At 43.6% G+C, this 22,965-nt stretch overlaps 1 protein-coding gene across 7 annotated transcripts in view; it reads left to right on the plus strand.

Annotated features, from left to right (window-relative positions):
* Positions 1–22,965, plus strand: part of PDE4DIP (phosphodiesterase 4D interacting protein) — a 91,763-nt gene that overhangs the window by 52,830 nt on the left and 15,968 nt on the right. For 4 of the 7 annotated variants that reach the window (XM_068540608.1, XM_068540616.1, XM_068540609.1 and 1 more), the window contains 9 exons: positions 651–886; positions 1,914–1,965; positions 3,081–3,304; positions 3,905–4,057; positions 9,637–9,888; positions 10,225–10,356; positions 11,041–11,160; positions 12,632–12,821; positions 13,436–13,560. In XM_068540608.1, coding sequence (XP_068396709.1) covers positions 651–886; positions 1,914–1,965; positions 3,081–3,304; positions 3,905–4,057; positions 9,637–9,888; positions 10,225–10,356; positions 11,041–11,160; positions 12,632–12,821; positions 13,436–13,560 — 1,484 coding nt within the window. Of the gene's footprint in view, positions 1–650; positions 887–1,913; positions 1,966–3,080; positions 3,305–3,904; positions 4,058–6,077; positions 6,264–9,636; positions 9,889–10,224; positions 10,357–11,040; positions 11,161–12,631; positions 12,822–13,435; positions 13,561–22,965 lie in introns of all 7 variants that reach the window. The other 3 variants (XM_068540613.1, XM_068540614.1, XM_068540615.1) reach the window with 1 other exon arrangement.

Below are 22,965 nucleotides of genomic sequence, written 5' to 3' on the forward strand. Positions count from 1 at the left end.
GCTTCCAAGTGGAAGTTGCCAGGCCAGTTAAGAGCGACTCCTGGACTTGGTGCAGTGTTACCTCCACCATATTACCTTGGTCATGGTGGTCACAGAACCCACCCAGATTTAAGGAGGTGGAGAATAACCTGCCCGATGATGAAAGAGGGGCACAGCCACATTATAGAAGAGCACATGGAACGGGAGCTTGAGTAATGGGCATCTTTGCAAAATACAGTCTGCCGTAATATAGATGGTCTTTGAAGTAGAAGACATGAAAGGACCTATTTGGATTTTTAGTATTTATTGAGTATCTACCCAATAACTATATTTAGTATTTATTGAGTATCAACTGTGAGTCTACACTATATTGGTGCTGTAAGGGATGTAAAATATGGCACTGTATTTACCCCCACAGAACTTATTTTTCACTTTTGGACACATGACTGACACATATAAAACAGTGGAAGAATGGTGGCATACCATGTTGTTTGATGCAAGTTTGTCAGAACAGAATTTACTCTTAAATACACCCTTTGGTTTTTGTGCCAGAATTCAGCTTAAACTGAGGAACTCTTAGAGATGTTCTCACAGAAATGACTACAGAAGCCCCCATAACTTAATTTTCACTCTTTTCCATTCTTACCCTTTCCTCTTCTTTCCTACATTAGGAAATATGATTCCCTGATTCAGGACCAGGCCCGAGAACTATCCTACCTACGCCAGAAAATACGAGAAGGGAGAGGTATCTGTTATCTTCTCACCCAGCATGCGAAAGATACAGTAAAGTCTTTTGAGGACCTCCTAAGGAGCAATGACATTGACTACTACTTGGGGCAGAGCTTCCGGGAGCAACTCGCTCAGGGAAGCCAGCTGACAGAGAGGCTCACCAGCAAACTCAGCACCAGTAAGTTGGCCACAGGGCTTTTGGACACTCTCAGTCCCTCCCAGAGCCCAGCCCCAGGTGACCGCCACACCTCCACCACAGCCTTTTAACCCAGGTTCTGCTTCCACTTCATTTCCCAGGGGTCATTACAGAATCAGGACTGGCCAGTGGGAAGCACCGAGGAGGAACCACAGGGTCAGAGAGGCCATGATTACAGCATCATTTATGGAATGTGACCTTTAGGGAAGGAGGCTAAGTCTATCTAGTGCTAAGGGGGAGAAAGGGAGAAGAGATCAGAGGACTTCACTGTAGTTAAAGGAGCCCTGAACCAAGACTTGCAATACGCAAGCTCTAGCCTGGATGCTGCCATTAAGTTTCTCTGGGCAAATGACAACCTTTTGGTATCTCTGTTTCTTCATCTATTGCCTGGTATGGCACATGAATGTAATTCAAATACAGATGAAGCACTATGCCCTTTTGAACATGGTTTGGACACTGAATGTCATACTACAAGGGCTAGGAATATTGGTAATTATTGAAGCCCTTGACTTAGAATTTCCTGAGAGCACCCGAGGGAGAACAGCAGGATCAGTCTTGGGGGCCAACCATCCCACATCCTAGTGGCAGGTGCAGAGGTGGGACAGGGCTGTTTGTCATCTCCTCAAAGCAAGAGTAGGTTCTACATGAAAGCTGTGATGGGTCACAGAGCTGGTCCGTCTGGGAGTCAGTCTGTGGCAGGCTTGGAGGCTGGAATGTTCCAGATGGAAGCTAGCCAAGTACCTTTTAAACTTTTTTTGTGTTGATTTAGGGCAGAGGAAGTCATGATGGTGATTACCAGGTCAGGGAAGGTCTGCCTGGTGAGCTCAGGAGAACCTGCAGGTCTGTTCTCTAAAGATACAATCTGAGGTCTCCCAGAGTAATTCTCCCACATATACTGGGCACACATAGAGTAGTCACTATTTTGTACCCAAATCGGCTCCTGCATTTATAATGTGTGAAGTGAGACCTGTTTAATTTCTTACTGTTTCTTTCTGAATTTGGTTTGCAGAGGATCATAAAAGTGAGAAAGATCAAGCTGGACTTGAGCCGCTGGCCCTGAGGTAATTCAAATAGAATCTGGTAAAGGAATCCGGAACAAGGCCTACGGGGTCAAGGGTGGCTGCAGTTTCACAAATCAGGGGGAAAAAAGGAAAATGCTGATTGTAATGAATTCATTTATTCATGGAACACATTATTGTTCTTTTTAGCCTTACTCTCTTTTGATATAGTTCTATTGATTTCTGTTTGTATATTTATTCAAATTAGTAATCTAGATTTATATTATTAGCTTAGCAACCTAGAGTCAGTCTGATTTAAAAGTAAACTAACCAGGTTTTAAGGGTCCTTGGCACCCCAAGGATCTCCTCTGCTTCCCCACTGTGTGTTTAAAGACCAAGGTGTGCTTTTTGCCAAGTTGGCTTACCCTAAGTTGAGTTGGCAGCTAGTTTAATGGCCACACAATTTCCTTGGGAAAAAAAGAATTGTATTACAGTTCCTGATTTTAAAAAAAGTGCTTGACATTGCAGATCCCGGGAGGCTACAGCATCTTAGGAACCAGTTTTCACTGGGTCCCTGAATATTATCTCATTATGTGCAATAAAATGCAGGCTCAGAGTCCTTTGTAGTCACTAGTTCACGCCCCTTTGTGTCGTGAGTGTGCTTTAGACCATTCAGTGCTTCTCAAAATATCTGCAGTGAAGGACAAAGTATTTTTTTTGTTTGTTTTCATTTCTAATCCATCACAGACACACACATTGTCTGTATCTCAGTCAACCAGATGATTCTACTTATCATACTCCTGGATGTTGTGGGAAAGCCACACTGCTATGTTTCTCAAGGCTTACCTTGCATTTCTGTACTTATTGGAGACTGGGAACCAAGAGTTCTTGGACTCCAGCTGTCCTGGGGACCATACTTTAAGCAGCAGTGCCTTGGAGCGCTAGCTGGGCCTCTGCTAGTCCTCAGTGTATTGTGTGGCCAGTGCACTGGGTAGCTCTCGCTCTCCTTCCCTCTGCACCTGACCTACTTTCCACCCCTAATCAGAGATGGGTAATTTCGTTTACCCTTTGCAGGAATGGTCCCCTTGACTTATGTGGCTTTTCCCATGTGCCCTAGTCAGGACTAGCTAGTCCAGTGACTTTGGGTTCAGCTGTTGTCCTCCTTCCCCCCCCACTAGGCTCAGCAGGGAGCTGCAGGAGAAGGAGAAAGTGATTGAAGTCCTGCAGGCCACGTTGGACGCGCGGTCCCTAACGCCCTCCAGCAGCCGTGCCTTGTCTGACTCCCAGCGGTCTCCCAGCAGCTCTTCCTTCTCATCTGATGAGCCGGAAGCCTGCTCTGACATGGACATAGCCAGCGAGTACACACACTATGAAGAGAAGAAAGCTTCACCTGGTCACTCAGGTAGCCTCCACTTTCTGGGTGGAACCACCTTTATCTAGGCTGAGAGGAGACCTCCACATCCAGGCCCTATAGATGCACCTTGGTGTGTATCAGGCTGAACCGTGCCAAGCACAGGCCCCAGTGGGTCAGGATCTTTGCTTTGCTCCTGACTCTACAAGTTACCCCTGTCGCTGGGTCTCCACCAGCATATGGATGCTGCAGTTGGACCAGGCGAACGACAGTGGGGAGAGTGAGATTACGGAGGCTTCTCTTCCCCACTGCCTCATGAGCATACAATCTGTCTGACTGACCTCCTTTTTTAAGATGGGATATCTTATCCCTCCAGCTAGCTGCAGTTCCTGAACACCTGAGTTTCCGTGGGTGTCCACGGAATGCTGCTGGACTTGCCTGGTATTTTTGGAGGTGCCATTTTCATGGTTTCAGGCTCTGAGCCCCACTCTCACCTCTAAGGTGTCTTTCCTCACTGAAGGAGCTACCTGCCAGTAAGGAATGAACACCGCTTCCAGTGCTTGTGCTTGGCTCTGCCCTGGTTAAATATAAGGCCAGATTCCAGTTCTTTGTAGAACATCAAACATGTTCTTTCATTCATGGGTTTTGTAGATTCCGTCCGCCATTCGAGTCATTCTGCTGTACTGTCTTCTAAACCATCAGCAACCAGTGCATCTCAGGGGGTTAAGGCCGGACCCAGCAGCAACCCCATCAGCTTGCCAGCTCCCCAGAATCCCCCCAAAGAGGCCAGCCAGGCCCATCCAGGTATGCAACAGCCAAGGGGGCAGGGTCTTCATCTCCTCTTCCTCAGCTGCCTGTTTGACTTTTCTTCAGGGACAAGAAAAGCATCATTAGGAGCTTATATATCAATACATCAAATCCTAGACAAAATCAAGAGACCATCCAAATTAGCTAATAGTGTCTGACTACTTTTTGTTTTAAATATTTTAGAAAAGTAAATAATTCACAATAGACTTTGATCTACATATCAATTTTGACCAGTAGTTGGCTAATCATTCTAAAAGAAGCATCTTCATTTCTTTCTCTCATTTCACCCTGGGAGTCAAAGAGGCAAAGTGTTTCTCCCAGGATTACTGTAGCCAAAGAACAAGGGGAAATTTACATCCGCTGCTTCTTTATATGTGTTCCCCATTTTATCTGCAGAGCAGCCTCTACAGTAGGTAGGGCTGCTTATTTCATAGCTAAGGATGCTTCAGTATCCTTAGACAAGATTCTGTTCATATTACATTATCATTCATGGGTTTATGAATGGGTTGGTAGTCCTTGATGTGTATATGGTATGTGTCTTGGACCAATAGTTGTACATTTCGTTTACCTGCCTCAGCTTAGTTACCAGGGGGTGCATTGTTCAATCACAGCTCCACACCAGCAATGGCAGAGAAAGGGCAAACCTTGTTCTCACCTCCTACCCCCAACAAGATGGGCTGGCTGGCTGCCTTCATTGTGGTTGTAGTGAGGTCGGACTCGTGTAGAGGTGCCCCCAGAAGAACAGCACTTTCCTTCTGCCACCCTTGTCTCTCTTGGGGACAAGTCAACCAAAATCTTAAGAACAAGAATGTGTTCACTCTTTCTGAGCCTAGGCTCAAAGTTTCTGGGCCAGAGTGGGCAGCTGCTAAACCAGGAAATCATGGGGAAAAGCTATTCACCTATCACTGTAGACATCTGTGTAAATGCTTTGGGATCAAAAAGAGCAGAAGGTCAGGGGTTTTAAAATCAGAATGCCTCCCTGAAGGAGGCCTGGTCTGTGTCACTTGGTAATTCAGGGGTCTTTGCTGTACTGCTCTGATACTATGTCAGTATCTTGGGGTAAGGGATGTTTTTCAGAATGTGATCATTGTCTTTCACGTGAGACATTCTCCACAGGTCTGTCTTGGTTTCTTCTCCCTCTGTGGGCTACCTGCCCTATAACTCTTTTTAAGAAGAGGAGACAGATTCAAACTTCAGAACTTCCCAGGGTTCCTAAAGACCTGTCTATAGATAGACTGCCTAATGATCACCTGTGAAGACTTTTTTAGAAACAAATTTCTAAGCCCTACTGCCAGAGTTTATGATTCAGTAGATTGCATTAAGGATGAAAGAATCCACATATTTCAAGAATTTTTCTTAAATTATTTGAATGTCCAGAAAGAGTTGCAAGCCATTGTGTCTAAGTCAGTATGCCAAGGCTTTTATTTTTCCTTTGGTGAATGAACACATTGATTTGGGATTCTGAAGTTTGTTTCCATCAGTGTTGAATTACATGCATTAGTCATGCAAACTTCCCCACTATCTTAGTCTACTTCTGCCCTCCTCAGGATGAGTCCTGTTGCTTTCAGAAGAGGAGTTCTAGGTGAAGGGAGAGTCTTGTCACAAGGGCCAGGACTAGCACATGCTGGTAGCAGCACCGCAGGGGCTCTTGAGAGCATCCAGGCACAGCCATCCTCACCTATCCATGTCCAGATGGCTAGGATGGGGCTTTCATGGCTGCCTGGGTTATGGTAATGCCACCTTGCCTTCTGTAGCCAATTGTTTTCAAGATGAGCATAGAATGTGTATGCAGGGTAGCCCTGGCAGGGAAGGGGGAGGAGGGGGTCAGCTAGGCCAGCCTCTTGGGTAACAGTGCTTCCCCTTGGCCATCTCAGTCATCACCACATTGAATGATAGACACTCCCCAAGGAGATGTTTGGTCAGGGAATAGTTTCACCTTCTCAATCTTTCACCCATTCTTTTCTCTGACTTTCTCTCTAATGGTTTATCTCCTTTCTCCCTAACTTTCTGTTTCTAGGCCTTCATTTTCAATCCATACCCACGCTGGTTAGCCTTCCCCAGGCACCACTGCCCTCAGCTCCGCCCAGCTTCCTGCCTTTCAGCTCTGCTGGCCCTCCCCTCCTTGGCTGCTGTGAGACACCCATGGTCTCCTTGGCTGAGGCTCAGCAGGAGCTGCAGATGCTGCAGAAGCAGTTGGGAGAAAGTGAGCACTTCCTGCTGCATTTGTGTTCTTGCGAATGGTGGATCCACACTGTGTTTCTCTGCATGGCTTTGGCTGGATGGCAGAGTTTTAAAAAATAACATAGGGGTACACATTATCAGTGGACGATTGAGGGAGAGCTGTGCTTGCTGTTTTTGGAACTATATTTACTGTTATCTTTCTCATGTGTGTGTCTCATCAGTTAACAGGTGTATACGTTCATCAGGCCCTAGACCTGGTGCTCTCCCACTGCTGACTGTGTGGGGTACCTTCCGCCAAGTGTGTTGAAGCCCTGACACATTGGCAACATGTTCACTGGCAGGGCACGGGAGAGAGGTTTTTTGCCTACCAACGCAGGATGAAGTGGCCAGAAAAAGATGGCCACATTCAATGGGATCATTTCCATGGCAATTATATCCTCCTCTGTGAAATGTTTTTAGTCAAGTTCAAATTCTGACATCATCAGGTTCGGGGCGAAAAGGATGGTGGAAGAGGGATTAAGAAGGGGTGCCAAACCTCTCTTCCCCTTACACGAGGTTAATTTCTGTTTCTGCACAGGTGACATGAGAACAGCTAGAACCAGAAGCACAGGCTGTGATGTCTGATTGCGAATTCTGTCAACTCCCAGATATAATTGATGTTAGTCACAGAATTCATAGAATATGCAATCATCTTTTAGAGAAAGGTTTGATGTAAATATGGTCTGGATGCCACATCATAAAACATTTTGTTTTATTTTAAGTTATAAGCTATCACTTATCACTTATAGCTTAAAATAAGAAAAGAACCTCAAGTGATGAATTTGCTCTCTAGTAGTGCATAAAAAAACTAGAAAGCATTTGAAATTACCTTAAAACCACACTCTGTGCCTGTAAAGAAGAGCTTGGATGAGGTAGAAATTGATGGTAGGGTCACTGTACAAAGGGTGTCCAACAACCTAAGACCACAGCTAGGAATCTGCATATCTGAAACCCCAAAGGTCATTCGGATCGGCTTATTTATCAGCTCTGAAAATGGATACACTGTTTACTCTGACATCAGTTTGATTTCCAGAACCAGCTAGACTGAGTCTATTTTTAGAAGAGTTTGTACATCTTCCTTTCTGCAGGAAGTGAAGTCTAAGAGGCTACCTTCTGCTTATCAGCGTTACACAGGTACAGCAACCTAGGTTTACCTACCAACGTGAACATGGTTTTACCCTGTTCCCTGCCAGAGCAGTAACTAAAACTCAGGGAAGTGAGGTGACTTGTTCAAGATCACTAGTAACTGGGAGAAATGGGCTTGAATTCAGATCCTCTGCTCCCAGTTCCATATTTCCATTATACCTTCGTTATCTAGAATGGTTTTGTTACAATCCTGCTCAGAGCACAGAGCTGAGCTCAGCTGAACAACTCTGGAGGCCCCTTGCAACAATCTTTTCTGTCTTTAGAGATGAGAGGAAGGTGCTGTTCTCTCTGATCTAGAACTTGCTACTATAGCACACCTGGAAGCAACAACTGACGGATAACAAATTTGTTCCATGCCAAAAGGCAAGACTGTTCTCTAGATTACCTTTCTTTTCCTTGACACCTTTTCCTTCATCTTTCCACACTGTCAATTTGTCTTTGCCCAAAGGGAAAGATGGAGGAAGGAGAGCACTGTGCGTGGAAGGGTGTGTGATGTGGGTTGAACTGGAGTCATATCCAGTCTGTGCCATTGGCCAGAGTTTGGGTGGTCCCAGGCTTGGTGAGGAAGGCTGTAGCCCTTTCTTTTGCCTTGTCAAGCACAGTCCTCACCAGCGCTCCTCCTTTGCTTTGAAACAAGCTTCCAAGTGGACAGTGGTGCATGGCGGCTTCTCAGGCCACTGTGGGGCTAAAATTTCCTTGTGCAAGAGTCTGTCTGGTGTCTTTGCATGGTTTAGGGCATGTGCTCTGCATCGTGTGGCCAGGAAGACTGGAACATGAGAATACTGATCACTGTTACTGATAGACTTGGCACCTCCTATGACCTTGGTGAGATAGTAAGCTGACTGTCGACAATCACTGATTTCCCCCTCTGCCTGTGTGGGGTTGGGGTTGAAGGAGGTGTGAGAGAGGCAGGAAGTCACATTCTTTTAAATACTGACTATAGTTTAGATGTTTACGTGTTTCATCTCCCTCTTTAACTTCCTGTGATCCTAATGAATATCTAGTATTTTGCAAATTGGGGAAGGGGAGACCCATGACAATACTTCTCAAACTTTCCTGCCTACTAGAATCAGCTGGGATGATTTTAAAACATCCAGTGCCCAAGCTGCACTGCATACCAATCAAGGTAAAATCTCTGGGGGTCCAGGCACCAGTACATGTTTTTACATTGTCTCAGATGATTCCAGTATGTAGCCAAATGTGAGAAACAGTTATAAATGAGGATCAAAATTGGCAACTGCCAATTACATTAATCCCTCAAAGGGGGTTGGCTTGGTTAGAGGGAACCATGACCTCACTCCTCACTTCTATTTCTTAGGTGGAGATACATGTTTACTCTGCTGCCCATATTGATAATCCCTGGAAGAAAGTAGTCTTCTGAATGTGAATATCCTAAACTATGGCGCTGTTCACCTCTTTCCCTCTCTCCACCAAGTTGGGCTTCTTTTTACACAGAAGCAGAGATAATGGGAAGGCCCATGATTTCATAGGATCTATGAAAGCATCAGCCTATGAAATGAAAGGTCCTCCCTCCCCCATGGAAGAGTGTTCATGACTCTTCAGACATGAGTCTAAAAGTCTAAATATGATGACATATTTCAGTTCCTGGAATCATGTTGGGTAAGAATGAAATCACCTCTTGCCTTACCTAGAACCTCCCCCAGCCTCAGCAAAGAAGTTCTTCACTCTGGAGTAACTGGGGCCACCACGTCTAGCTGGATTTATACCCCCTTTCTCTTCTGACAACCCCAAAGGTAAAACGAAAAACTGGCAGTTTAGCTCTGGGTACAGCAAGTACTCATAGGGACACAAATATTCGCGTTCACAGGTGTGCTCAATGCTATGGCCCATCACACTCTTAACCTCTGATTTTCCCAGTGAGTTCTACTTCTGGATCTTCCCTGGATTCTATCATGAGGAATTATCACAGGAGCCAGGATTAGCGCCACTGGACTTCCCTTTTGTGTACACTGGTGACTTTCTGATACGTTATTCATCCCCTACCTCTTGGTGTCTCATGCTAGCAAATACAAGGGGTGAAAAGTTATAGCCTCTAGGATGGGAATCCGCATCTAATTGGTATTTCACAGCAGACTGGGACCTCTCATAGCCCACGTGTCCCCTTTAGTGTCTGTTCTTAGCAATCACATGCTTCCTTGCCGATCCTTCTGTTCTGATACTGCTTCTTATTCATGTTTCTTTCTGCCCAGGTGTCAGCAATGTTCATCCTGCTTCCCCAGCCACATTGCCGACCAACCATTTAGAAGCCAGCTCTTCCCACTACCTCAACCCTGCCCAGCCCCTCTCTCCTCTGAGGGGCACCATAGAACTGGGCAGGATCCTCGAGCCTGGGTACTTGGGCAGCAGAGGCCAGTGGGACATGATGAGGCCTCAGAAGGGGAGCATATCTGGGGACCTATCTTCAGGCTCCTCCATGTACCAGCTTAACTCCAAACCCACAGGTAAAGCACAAAGCCGAGCAGGTCAATTATTTTTCTAAACCATGTGTAACACCTTACACTTACCAGTTACCATGGTAACTGTACATGTACACTTACAACTCCCTTACACATACCCCAGTATGGGAGGAGGCCCATGGGGCTTGGTTAGCACCAGCTGTCCTGTGTTTGAAGCCAATTTACTCTTTAAACAAAGTCAGCTGAGCTCCTGGATGCCCATGTGAGAGGACGGTCACGTTTAGGGATCTTACTGGCCCAGCCCCACACCCCCCCATGGCCCCCACTAGTGACCGGGATTCTCCACCTCCCACCTCCTCCCGCCCTGCTGGGTGACTGCAGGGGCTGAGCTGCTAGAGGAGCACCTTGGTGAGATCCGGAGCCTGCGCCAGCGCCTGGAGGAGTCCATCTGCATTAACGACCGCCTGCGTGAGCAGCTGGAACACAGGCTCAGCTCCACCGCCCGCGGAAGCGGTAGGAGAGGCCCAGGGCTTCCTGCTTCTGGTTGTCATTAGGGAGCTGCGGAAGGGCAAGCCCTAGGCAGAGCTTCACAGACTTCAAAGCACTGAGGTCTGCTTTTCTGTATTCGCTCCTTACTGTCAGCAAGGCAGGGGGCAAGTACTATTCTCCCATTGCAGCTGTACCTGAGCTCAGAGAGTAACTTTGCTCACGGCAGATCTAACCAGGTCTGGTCCCCAGAATCCTCTGACTTCTCATCCATCCTAATCTGCTCATATCTGCCTGCTGACTTCTGTGCCCTGGTCCTGTGATTGGCAAGTGGTAGAGCCAGGTCTGCAGGGCCTCCTCCAGCCTCTTACCGAGGTGGCCTTCCTCCCCACACTCTCGCCCAGGCTGCTGACACTTGGAGGCCGTCCCTTCCACACGCCCTTGTCCTGCCCACACCGCAGCAACAGCTATTTAGGGGAAAGGGCCTCCTGAACAGCTACAGCCAGGGCACGTGATAAAGCACGCAAAGAACCCACTCAGAGGAGCCGCACAAAAGCCAGGCATTCGGCCCATCAGGCTTTAGGCCCAGGATGCGAGTTCTCTGGGTTTTCTGCTGGGTTGGGATAGTATCTTTGGAGATACAGAATGAGCAACACAGAGAGCGTCTGTTACCCAAATGTGTAACTTGCCTGCTTGCACTTCCTGGGACAGGACCCACCTCTAACTTCTACAGTCCGGGCCTGGAGTCCACACCTCAGCTCTGCAATGAGAACAGAGTCCTTAGAGAAGAAAACCAGAGGCTTCAGGCTCAGCTCAGTCACGCTTCCAGAGGTGAGTGGTCAAAAGCCACAAACTGTGGTTACTCTTAGGTCCCTTTCCTCCCTGGCCATACCAGTCACCAACTGGAGAAGCAAAGAGACAAGGTGGAGAGAACAGAGCTACCCAGACCCACCAACCTCAAACTCCCATAGCTTTTCTCAATCTAGAAAGGGCTACTTCCTGACGATTCCCAACCACGGGCCCTTAGACTCCTAGGCTCCAAGGACAAGGCGCTCTCGGAAATCCACCACCTCTGTGCAACCCGCCTGCAGATACTCAGTCATTAGCTATCAAACTGCATACCTTAGTGCCTGTTCTACCTGCCCACAGCTCACAGCTAGTTTGGACCCAGGACAGGGAGCAACTTGAGGCCTATATACTCTCTCAGGTTTCTCCAGACTTGGCAGCCGTTCTGTGTGTCCCTCCCTGTGCCAATCTGCTGTCCCCATATCTTCTCACCACCTCCCTACTGATACACTCAGGGCTCCTCTTTGGTCACTAGTCCTCATGACTCTGTGTCTGAAGATGCTAGCAAAATGTCCTCCAGAGCTTTCCCAACACTATTCAGTGGGCATCCACGTGTGGGCCTCATTTCCTGTGCGGCCTGGTGGGGCAGCTGACCTTAGTGTTAATTGACTTAATGGAATCAATATACTTTCAATTACAAATTATTTTTATTTACAAATATTTATTGAATAGCCATAACAGACAAAGAATAGTGGCTAAGAGGATTAAGCCCAGAATGAAAGAATGCTTGTGGGAAAGGAAAAAGACATCAAGAGATATTTCTAAATTAGCCTCCTCAGAGCAAGAAGATGTGAGAGGAGTGATCCCTGCTTGGGAAGATAACAGAAATTATAAGATAAGGGAGAAGGCAGAACTACTAAACTACCATTGCATGCCTGGAAAGAGCAGAACAGACCTCACAGGTGAGAAGATAGTAAGATTTAAAAGAGCGCAGTCTGCCGGGCACAGGTGATTCCGCCCCAGACGACTGACAGCACCGGAGCCTTATTCTCAGAGTCCCTGTCAATAGTCTTTGAGAAATCATGAAGATCAGAGAGATGCTGCAAGACCAGGAAAGAACAGATGGCTCTATCTGCAATATGATGAAAACAATATATATACTAAAAACTGAAGACAAGAAATTTTGATGTTGATCCTTGGCAAAATTCAAGAATGGATTACTGCGCAGAAAGTATGTGAGGACTTAGAAAACAGTGAGCGTCAGGAAGCAGAGTGTTTTCTCTAAAAGCAAGGTGGGCCGTATTAAATCAGAGGATCAAAGGGCATTGCAGAGAAAGAGGTTCCCATCCCCCTGAATGTGTGGATATAATAGCAGACCCTCCCTTTATCTCTCCTGGCAGCATAAGCTGGCCTTCCTTTTGCTTTAGTTCTGTTTGTCAGGATGGATGTGCTTGGGCTCAGCTTGCTGCTGACCTTTGGCCCTACAATATATGTACTCCTGTGTTCTGCTCACCAGAGCACTCCCAGGAAACAGAATGCCTGAGGGAGGCTCTGCTGACCTCTCGATCCCGGCTGCAAGAGCTGGAAATGGAGTGGGAGCACCAAAAGGTGGAACGGCAGCAGCTTTTGGAAGACTTGAAAGAGAAGCAGCAGGAGATCTTGCATTTCGAGGAGGAACGACTGTCTCTCCAGGAGAAAGACTCCAGGTTAGAGGGAGCCCATGGATAAGGAAGGTGGCCCATTTTCAGATTTAGCAAAAGGGATATTGGCAAGACGGTTAATGGTCTTGCCATTGAGGTTTTTGGAAACCTCAATATCCCCTCCGCTATTCCGGATTTATGGGTAACTTTGAACAGAAGGAAGGACTTCTCTGGGAATGTCTTTTTCACCCCAAAGTTGAGAGAGTAAAACCCTGTTATGGAAGGCTTCAGCATATCAGATTCCGGAGAAAGTACATTCTCGTGCTTCCAGTTAGTTTTAAGATATTAGTCCCACCGTAACCTAGGAAGCTTCTACACCAGCCATGATGCCCGTCCCCAGCATAAACCCTGTAACTGCTTGACAACATGAAAAGAGCAATGTGGGGCAGTAAGAATACCAGGTAGTGTGTCCTAGGTATGGTAGCTAATGGCATGACTCCAAGCACAGTTACTTTACCTTCCAAGCCTCTGTTGCCACATCTGTAAAATAAAAGCGATGGTCTTCATGACCCCTGAGTTGACATCTAGGGCTAGAATTCTATGATGCAGAAGTTGGCTCACAGCCTCTTGCCCTGGTGGGGCCCCACCAGCTCAGCGGACCCTCGCTTCTCCCCTGACAGGCTGCAGCATAAGCTGGCCCTCTTGCAGCATCAGTGTGAAGAGAAACAGCAGCTTTTCCAGTCCCTCCAGTCAGAGCTACAGATCTACGAGGCACTTTATGGCAATTCCAAGAAGGGGCTGAAAGGTATGTTTTCCCTTCTTCCCCACCCTATGAGCTTCTTGTTCTTGCTAAGGGTCCTGGTGAAATCTTTACCTTGGGAGTTGTGGAGATCTTGGAAACCTATCTTGCTCTGTCTCAGAAAAAAAACCTCAGTCATTGAGGATCCCAATAAGAAGAGAGGGGAGCTCTCACACACAAAGCCCAGAGGTTGGTGACATGAGCAAGATCCAGCCTTGACATCCTTAAAAATAGGCCACAGGAGTCGAACTACACCCACCTGCATGGTCTGAGACAAGTTAATCAAAGTCCAGATTATACAGTAATTCAAAAAAAAAAAATACACAGAACTGTCCTGGTGATATCATCATATGAAAATGTCTTTAATGTTGTGAATTCTGACCACCCACGCAGCCAATGTTGCAGACAACCTGCTCTTACCCCAGTGAGAAAATTAAAAGTTTTTTTTAAAGAAATTTTTATTCTGCAATTTTTGTCAGAAAAATAATTTGCAGATATATTCTCCAAGTCTTTTTAGTGTCTTTGAAAGACAGAACTTTTAAATTTTGTTGAAGGTCAATTAATCAAATTTTTTGTTTTATTATTTATGCTTTTCTTTATGTCCTAGCTAAGAAATCTTTGTCTATCTCAAGATCATAAAGATTTCCTTGTATTTTTCTTCTTGCAGTTTTATAACTTTTGCTCTTATGTTTAGGACTGCATTTCATTTTGAGTTAATTTTGTATACGAAGTGAGAAAAAGGTTAAAGTTCTTTTTTTCCCATATTGATACCCAGTTTTTCCAGCACCATCTGTTACAAAGACTGCCATTTTCCCATTGAATTACCTTGGCAGCTTTACAGTCAATTGACCATAACTTCTGTTAGTAATATTTTGTAATTTTTAGTATACTCATCTTTCATATTTTAACTTATACATAAATATTTCTCATGCGTGTGGGATACATGTGTGTGGGATAACATTTTTATTTCAATTGCCAAATAATTGTTTTTTTTGCTGGGATATAGAAACACAATTGATTTTTCATCACCATGACCATCTTCTAATTTCTTGGCAATCTATTGAAAAACAATTGCCAAGGCAAAAAAAAAAAAAAATCACTTCTCGATATATGTGTGAGTGACTATTTCTGAATTCTCCATTCTGTTCCATTAATCAATATGCCTATTCTTACACCAATACCAAACTGCCTACATTGTTAGAGTTTTATAGTAAATTTTGAAATCAGGTTGGGTAAGTCTTCATACTTTGTTCCCGTTTTATTTTTTTTCTCTTTTTAAAAAATTTTTAAAATTTATTTTTTATATTGGAGTATATTTGACTTACAATGTTGTGTTAGTTTCAGATGTACAGAAAAGTGATTTAGTTATGCATATATCAATTCTTTTTCAGAGTCTTTTCCCATATAGGTTATTGCAGAGTATTGAGTTCCCTGTGCTACACAGTAGGTCCTTGTTGATTATCTATTTTATATTAAAGTGTGTATATGTTAATCCCAACCTCCTAATTTATCCCTCCCCCCAACCCTTTCCGCTTTGGTAACCATAAGTTTGTTTTCTAAGTCTGTGAGTCAGTTTGTTTTGTAAATAAGTTCATTTGTATCATTTTTAAAGATTCTACATATAAATGATATCATATGATATTTGTTTCTCTGTCTGACATACTTCATTTAGTATGATAATCTCTAGGTCCATCCATGTTGCTGCAAATAGCATTATTTCATTCTTTTTTATGGCTGAGTAATATTGCATTGTTTATATGTACCATATCTTTTTTTTTTCTTTTTATTCTTTTGAGACATTTTTTAAACATCTTTATTGGAATATAATTGCTTTACAGTGTTGTGTTAGTTTCTGCTGTATAACAAAGTGAATCAGCGATATGTATACATACATCCCCATATCCACCCTCTCTTGCGTCTCCCTCCCACCCCCCCATCCCACGCTTCTAGGTGGTCACAAAGCACAGAGCTGATCTCCCTGTGGGATGCAGCTGCTTCCCACTAGCTATCTATTTTACATTTGGTTGTGTATATATGTCAGTGCTACTCTCTCACTTCGTCCCAGTTTACCCTTCCCCCTCCAAGGGGGAAGTCCCTCTTGAGTGTCCTCAAGTCCATTCTCCACGTCTGCGTCTTTATTCCTGTCCTGCCCCTAGGTTCATCAGAACCTTTTTTTTTTTTTTAGATTCCATATATATGTGTTAGCATACGGTATTTGTTTTTCTCTTTCTGACTTATTTCACTCTGTGTGACAGTCTAGGTCCATCCACCTCACTACAAATAACTCAATTTCGTTTCTTTTTTATTTTATTTTATTAACATTTTTATTGGAGTATAATTGCTTTACAATGGTGTGTTAGTTTCTGCTTTATAACAAAGTGAATCAGCTATATATATACATATATCCCCATATCTCCTCCCTCTTGTGTCTCCCTCCCACCCTCCCTATCCCACCCCTCTAGGTGGTCACAAAGCACAGAGCTGATCTCCCTGTGCTATGCGGCTGCTTCCCACTAGCTATCTATTTTAGTAGTATATATAAGTCCATGCCCCTCTCTCACTTCGTCCCAGCTTACCCTTCCCCCTCCCTGTGTCCCCAGGTCCATTCTCTACATCTGCGTCTTTATTTCTGTCCTGCCCCTAGGTTCTTCATAACCATTTTTTTTTCTTTAGATTCCACATATGTGTGTTACCATATGGTATTTGTTTTTCTCTTTCTGACTTATTTCACTCTGTATGACAGACTCTAGGTCCATCCACCTCACTACAAATAACTCAATTTCGTTTCTTTTTATGGCTGAGTAATATTCCATTGTATATATGTGCCACTTCTTCTTTATCCATTCATCTGTCGATGGACACTTAGGTAGCTTCCATGTCCTGGCTATTGTAAATAGAGCTGCAATGCACGTTGTGGTACAGGACTCTTTTTGAATTATGGTTTTCTCCGGGTATATGCCCAGTAGTGGGATTGCCGGGTCGTATGGTAGTTCTATTTTTAGTTTTGTGTGTTTTTTTAAATTTTTGTATTTTCTTTTCTTTTTTTATACAGCAGGTTCTTATTAGTCATCAGTTTTATACACATCAGTGTATACATGTCAATCCCAATTGCCCAGTTCATCATATTTTTAGTTTTATAAGGAACCTCTGTGCTGTTCTCCATAGTGGCTGTATCAATTTACATTCGCACCAGGAGTGCAAGAGGGTTCCCTTTTCTCCACACCCTCTCCAGCATTTATTGTTTGTAGATGTTTTGATGATGGCCATTCTGACCAGTGTGAGGTCATACCTCATTGTAGTTTTGATTTGCATTTCTCTAATGATTGGTGATGTTGAGCGTCCTTTCATGTGTTTGTTGGCAATCTGCATATCTTCTTTGGAAAAATGTCTATTTAGGTCTTCTGCCCATTTTTGGATTGGGTTGTTTGTTTTTTTGACATTGAGCTGCATGAACTGCTTGTATATTTTGGAGATTAATCCTTTGTCAGTTGCTTCATTTGCAAATATGTTCTCCCATTCTGAGGGTTGTCTTTTCATCTTGTTTATGGTTTCCTTTGCTGTGCAAAAGTTTTTATGTTTCATTAGGTCCCATTTGCTTATTTTTGTCTTTATTTCCATTTCTCTAGGAGCTGGGTCAAAAAGGATCTTGCTGTGATTTATGTCAAAGAATGTTCTTCCTATGTTTTCCTCTACGAGTTTTATAGTGTCTGGCCTTACATTTAGGTCTTTGATCCATTTTGAGGTTTTTTTTGTGTATGGTGTTAGGAAGTGTTCTAATTTCATCCTTTTCAATGTAGCTGTCCAGTTTTCCCAGCACCACTTACTGAAGAGGCTGTGTTTTCTCCGTTGTGTATTCTTGCCTCCTTTAACAAAGATAAGGTGACCATATGTGCATGGGTTTATCTCTGGGCTTTCTATCCTGTTCCATTGATCTATATTTCTGTTTTTGTGCCAGTACCATACTGTCTTGATTACTGTAGCTTTGTAGTATAGTCTGGAGTCGGGGAGCCTGATTCCTCATGTTCCGTTTTTCTTTCTCCGGGTTGCTTTGGCTATTTGGGGTCTTTTCTGTTTCCATACAAATTGTGAAATTTTTTGTTCTAGTTCTGTGAAAAATGCCTTTGGTAGTTTGATAGTGATTGCATTGAATCTGTAGATTGCTTTGGGTAGTAGAGTCATTTTCACAATGTTGATTCTTCCAATCTAAGAACATAGTATATCGCTCCATCTGTTTGTATCATCTTTAATTTCTTTCATCATTGTCTTATAGTTTTCTGTGTACAGACCTTTTGTCTCCTTAGGTAGGTTTATTCCTAGATATTTTATTCTTTTTGTTGCAGTGGTAAATGGGAGTGTTTCCTTAATTTCTCTTTCAGATTTTTCATCATTAGTGTATAGGAATGCAAGAGATTTCTGTGCATTAATTTTGTATCCTGCTACTCCACCAAATACATTGATTAGCTCTAGTAGTCTTCTGGTAGCATCTTTAGGATTCTCTATGTATAGTACCATGTCATCTGCAAACAGTGACAGCTTTACTTCTTCTTTTCTGATTTGGATTCCTTTTATTTCTTTTTCTTCTCTGATTGCTGTGGCTAAAACTCCCAAAACTATGTTGAATAATAGTGGTGGGAATGGGCAACCTTGCCTTGTTCCTGATCTTAGAGGAAATAGTTTCAGTTTTTCACCATTGAGAACGATGTTGGCTGTGGGTTTGTCATATATGGCCTTTATTATGTTGAGGTAGGTTTCCTCTATGCCTACATTCTGGAAAGTTTTTATCATAAATGGGTGCTGAATTTTGTTGAAAGCTTTTTCTGCATCTGTTGAGATTATCATATGGTTTTTATCCTTCAGTTTGTTAATATGGTATATCACACTGATTGATTTGTGTACATTGAAGAATCCTTGCATTCCTGGGATAAACCCCACTTGATCATGGTGTATGATCCTTTAATGTGCTGTTGGATTCTGTTTGCTAGTATTTTGTTGAGGATTTTTGCATCTATGTTCATCAGTGATATTGGCCTGTAGTTTTCTTTCTTTGTGACATCTTTGTCTGGTTTTTGTATCAGGGTGATGGTGGCCTCGTAGAATGAGTTTGGGAGTGTTCCTCCCTCTGCTATATTTTGAAAGAGTTTGAGAAGGATAGGTGTTAGCTTTTCTCTAAATGTTTGATAGAATTGACCTGTGAAGCCATCTGGTCCTGGGCTTTTGTTTGTTGGAAGATTTTTCATCACAGTTTCAATTTCATTACTTGTGATTGGTCTGTTTATATTTTCTATGCCTGGTTCAGTCTCAGCAGGTTGTGCTTTTCTAAGAATCTGTCCATTTCTTCCAGGTTGTCCATTTTATTGGCATAGAGTTGCTTGTAGTAATCTCTCATGATCCTTTGTATTTCTGCAGTGTCAGTTGTTACTTCTTTTTCATTTCTAATTCTGTTGATTTGAGTCTTCTCTTTTTTCTTGATGAGGCTGGCTAGTGGTTTATCAATTTTGTTTATCTTCTCAGAGAACTAGCTTTTAGTTTTATTGATCTTTGCTATTGTTTCCTTTATTTCTTTTTCACTTATTTCTGATCTGATCATTATAATTTCTTTCCTTCTGCTAACTTTTGGGGGGTTTTTGTTCTTCTTTCTCTAATTACTTTAGGTGTAAGGTTAGGTTGTTTATTTGAGATTTTTCTTGTTTCTTGAGGTAAGATTGTATTGCTATAAACTTCCCTCTTAGAACTGCTTTTGCTACATCCCATAGGTTTTGGGTCATCGTGTTTTCATTGTCATTTCTTTCTAGGTATTTTTTGATTTCCTCTTTGATTTCTTCAGTGATCTCTTGATTATTTAGTAGTGTATTGTTTAGCCTCCATGTGTTTGTGTTTTTTACAGTTTTTTTTCCTGTAATTGATATCTAGTCTCATAGCATTGTGGTCGGAAAAGATGATTGATATGATTTCAGTTTTCTTAAATTTACCAAGGCTTGATTTGTGACCCAAGATATGATCTATCCTGGAGAATATTCCATGAGCACTTGAGAAGAAAGTGTATTCTGTTGTTTTTGGATGGAATGTTTTATAAGTATCAATTAAGTCCGTCTTGTTTAATGTGTCATTTAAAGCTTGTGTTTCCTTATTTATTTTCATTTTGGATGATCTGTCCATTGGCGAAAGTGGGGTGTTAAAGTCCCCTACTATGATTGTGTTACTGTTGATTTCCCCTTTTATGGCTGTTAGCATTTGCCTTATGTATTGGGGTGCTCCTATGTTGCGTGCATAAATATGTATAAGTGTTATATCTTCTTCTTGGATTGATCCCTTGATCATTATGTAGTGTCCTTCTTTGTCTCTTTTAATAGTCTTTATTTTAAAGTCTATTTTGTCTGATATGAGAATTGCTACTCCAGAGCTCTTTTGATTTCCATTTGCATGGAATATCTTTTTCCATCCCTTCACTTTCAGATTGGATGTGTCCCTAGGTCTGAAGTGGGTCTCTTGTAGACAGCGTATATACAGGTCTTGTTTTTGTATCCATTCAGCCAGTCTATGTCTTTTGGTTGGAGCATTTAGTCTATTTACATTTAAGGTAATTATTGATACGTATGTTCCTATTACCATTTTCTTAATTGTTTTGGGTTTGTTTTTGTAGGGTTTTTCCTTCTCTTGTGTTTCCTTCCTAGTGAAGTTCCTTTAGAATTTGTTGTAAAGCTGGTTTGGTGGTGCTGAATTCTTTTAGCTTGTGCTTGTCTGTAAAGCTTTTGATTTCTCCATCGAGTCTGAATGAGATCCTTGCCGGGTAGAGTAATCTTGGTTGTAGGTTTTTCTCTTTCATCACTTTAAATAAATATGTCCTGCCACTCCCTTCTGGCTTGCAGAGTTTCTGCTGAAAGATCAGCTGTTAACCTTATGGGGGTTCCCTTGTATGTTATTGGTTGCTTTTCCCCTGCTGCTTTTAATATTTTTTCTTTGTATTTAATTTTTGATAGTTGGATTAATATGTGTCTTGGCATGTTTCTCCTTGGATTTATCCTGCCTGGGACTCTCTGCGCTTCCTGGACTTGACTGACTACTTCCTTTCCCATGTTAGGGAAGTTTTCAGCTATAATCTCTTCAAATATTTTCTCAGACCCTTTCTTTTTCTCTTCTTCTTTGGGACCCCTATAATTCAAATGTTGGTGCATTTAATGTTGTCCCAGAGTCTCTGAGACTGTCCTCAATTTTTTTCATTCTTTTTTCTTTATTCTGCTCTGCAGTAGTTATTTCCACTGTTTTATCTTCCAGGTCACTTATCCATTCTTCTGCCTCAGTTATTCTGCTATTGATTCCTTCTAGAGAACTTTTAATTTCATTCATTGTGTTGTTCATCATTGCTTGTTTGCTTTTTAGTTCTTCTAGGTCCTTGTTAAACATTTCTTATATTTTCTCCATTCTATTTCCAAGATTTTGGATCATCTTTACTATCATTACTCTGAATTCTTTTTCAGGTAGACTGCCTATTTCCTCTTCGTTTGTTTGGTCTGGTGGAATTTTACATTGCTCCTTCATCTGCTGCATATTTCTCTGTCTTCTCATTTTGTTTAACTTACTGTGTTTGGGGTCTCCTTTTCTCAGGCTGCAGGTTCGTAGTTCCCACTGTTTTTGGTGTCTGCCCCCAGTGGGTAAGGTTGGTTCAGTGGCTTGTGTAGGCTTCCTGATGGAGGAGACTGGTGCCTGTGTTCTGGTGGGTGGGGCTGGATCTTGTCTTTCTGGTGGGCAGGGCCACGTCTGGTGGTGTGTTTTGCAGTGTCAGGGAACTTGCTATGATTTTAGGCAGCCTCTCTGTTAATGGGTGGGGTTGTGTTCCTGTCTTGCTAGTTGTTTGCCATGGGGTGTCCAGCATTGGAGCTTGCTGGCTGTTAGGTGGAGCTGGGTCTTAGTGTTGAGATGGAGATTTCTAGGAGACCTCTCGCCAATTGATATTACATGGGGCCAGGAGGTCTCTGGTGGTCCAATGTCCTGAACTCGGCTCTACCACCTCAGAGGCTCAGGCCTGACAGCAGGCCAGAGCACCAAGACCCTGCCAGCCACACAGCTCAGAAGAAAATGGAGAGAAAAAGAAAGAAAAGAAAGAATAATAAAAAATTATTAAGGTAAAAAAATTTTAAAAGTAATAATAATTAAAAAAAGAAGAGAGCAACCAAACTAATAAACAAATCCACCAATGATAACAAGCGCTAAAAACTATACTAAGATAAAGATAAAAACCAGAAACAAGTCAGTTGCAGGCAGTAAACCCCAAGTCTACAATTGTTCCCAAAGTCCACCTCCTCAATTCTGGGATGATTCGTTGTCTCTTCAGGTATTCCACAGATGCAGGGTACATCAAGTTGATTGTGGGGATTTAATCTGCTGCTCTTGTGGCTGCATGGAGAAATTTCCCTTTCTCTTCTTTGTTCGCACAGCTCCTGGGGTTCAGCTTTGGTTTTGGCCCCATGTCTGTGTGTAGGTTGCCCTCAGGCATCTGTTCCTGCCCAGACAGGACAGGGTTAAAGCAGTGGCTGATTAGGGGGCTCTGCTCACTCATGCCAGGGGGAGAGAGTGGTACGGTATTCATAATTGGAATGCAGGGTGAGCCTGCAGTGGCAGAGGCTGGCATGACGTTGCAACAGCCTGAGGCGCACCATGTGTTCTCCCGGGAAAGTTGTCCCTGGATCACGGGACCCTGGCAGTGGCAAGCAGAACAGGCTCCTGGGGGGAGGTGTGGATAGTGACCTGTGCTTGCACACAGGATTCTCGGTGGCTGCAGCAGCAGTGTTAGAGTTTCATGCCCGTCTCTGGTGTCCGAGCTGATAGCCATGGCTCACGCCCGTCTCTGGAGATCGTTTAGGCAGTGCTCTGCCTTCTGCGGGCAAACGGGGTAGGAATCCCCTCTCCTTGGACACCCCAAAACAATGGTCTCTTGCCTCTTAGGAAGGTCCAGAGTTTTTCCCGGACTCCCTCCCGGCTAGCTTTGGTGCTCTAGCCCCCTTCAGTCTGTGTTCACACAGCCAAGCTCAGTCCTCTCCCTGGGGTCTGACCTCCGAATCCCAAGCCTCAGCTCCCAGCCCCCAGCCCCCACCCACCCCAGAGGGTGAGCAGACAAGCCTCTCAGGCTGGTGAGTCCTGGTCAGCACTGATCCTCTGTGTGGGAATCTCTCCACTTTGCCCTCTGCACCCCTGTTGCTGCGCTCTCCCCTGTGGCTCCAAAGCTTTCCCCACTCCCACACCCACTCTCCACCAGTGAAGTGTCTTCCTAATGTGTGGTAACTTTTCCTCCTTCACAGCTCCCTTCCAGAGGTGCAGGTCCTGTCCCTATTCTTTTGTGTTTGTTTTTTCTATTTTTCTTTTGCCCTACCCAGGTATGTGGGGATTTCCTTGCCTTTTGGGAAGTCTGAGGTCTTC

This window comes from Eschrichtius robustus, chromosome 3, assembly GCF_028021215.1.
Source record: "Eschrichtius robustus isolate mEscRob2 chromosome 3, mEscRob2.pri, whole genome shotgun sequence".
In the NCBI taxonomy this organism is placed as follows: Eukaryota; Metazoa; Chordata; class Mammalia; order Artiodactyla; family Eschrichtiidae; genus Eschrichtius; species Eschrichtius robustus.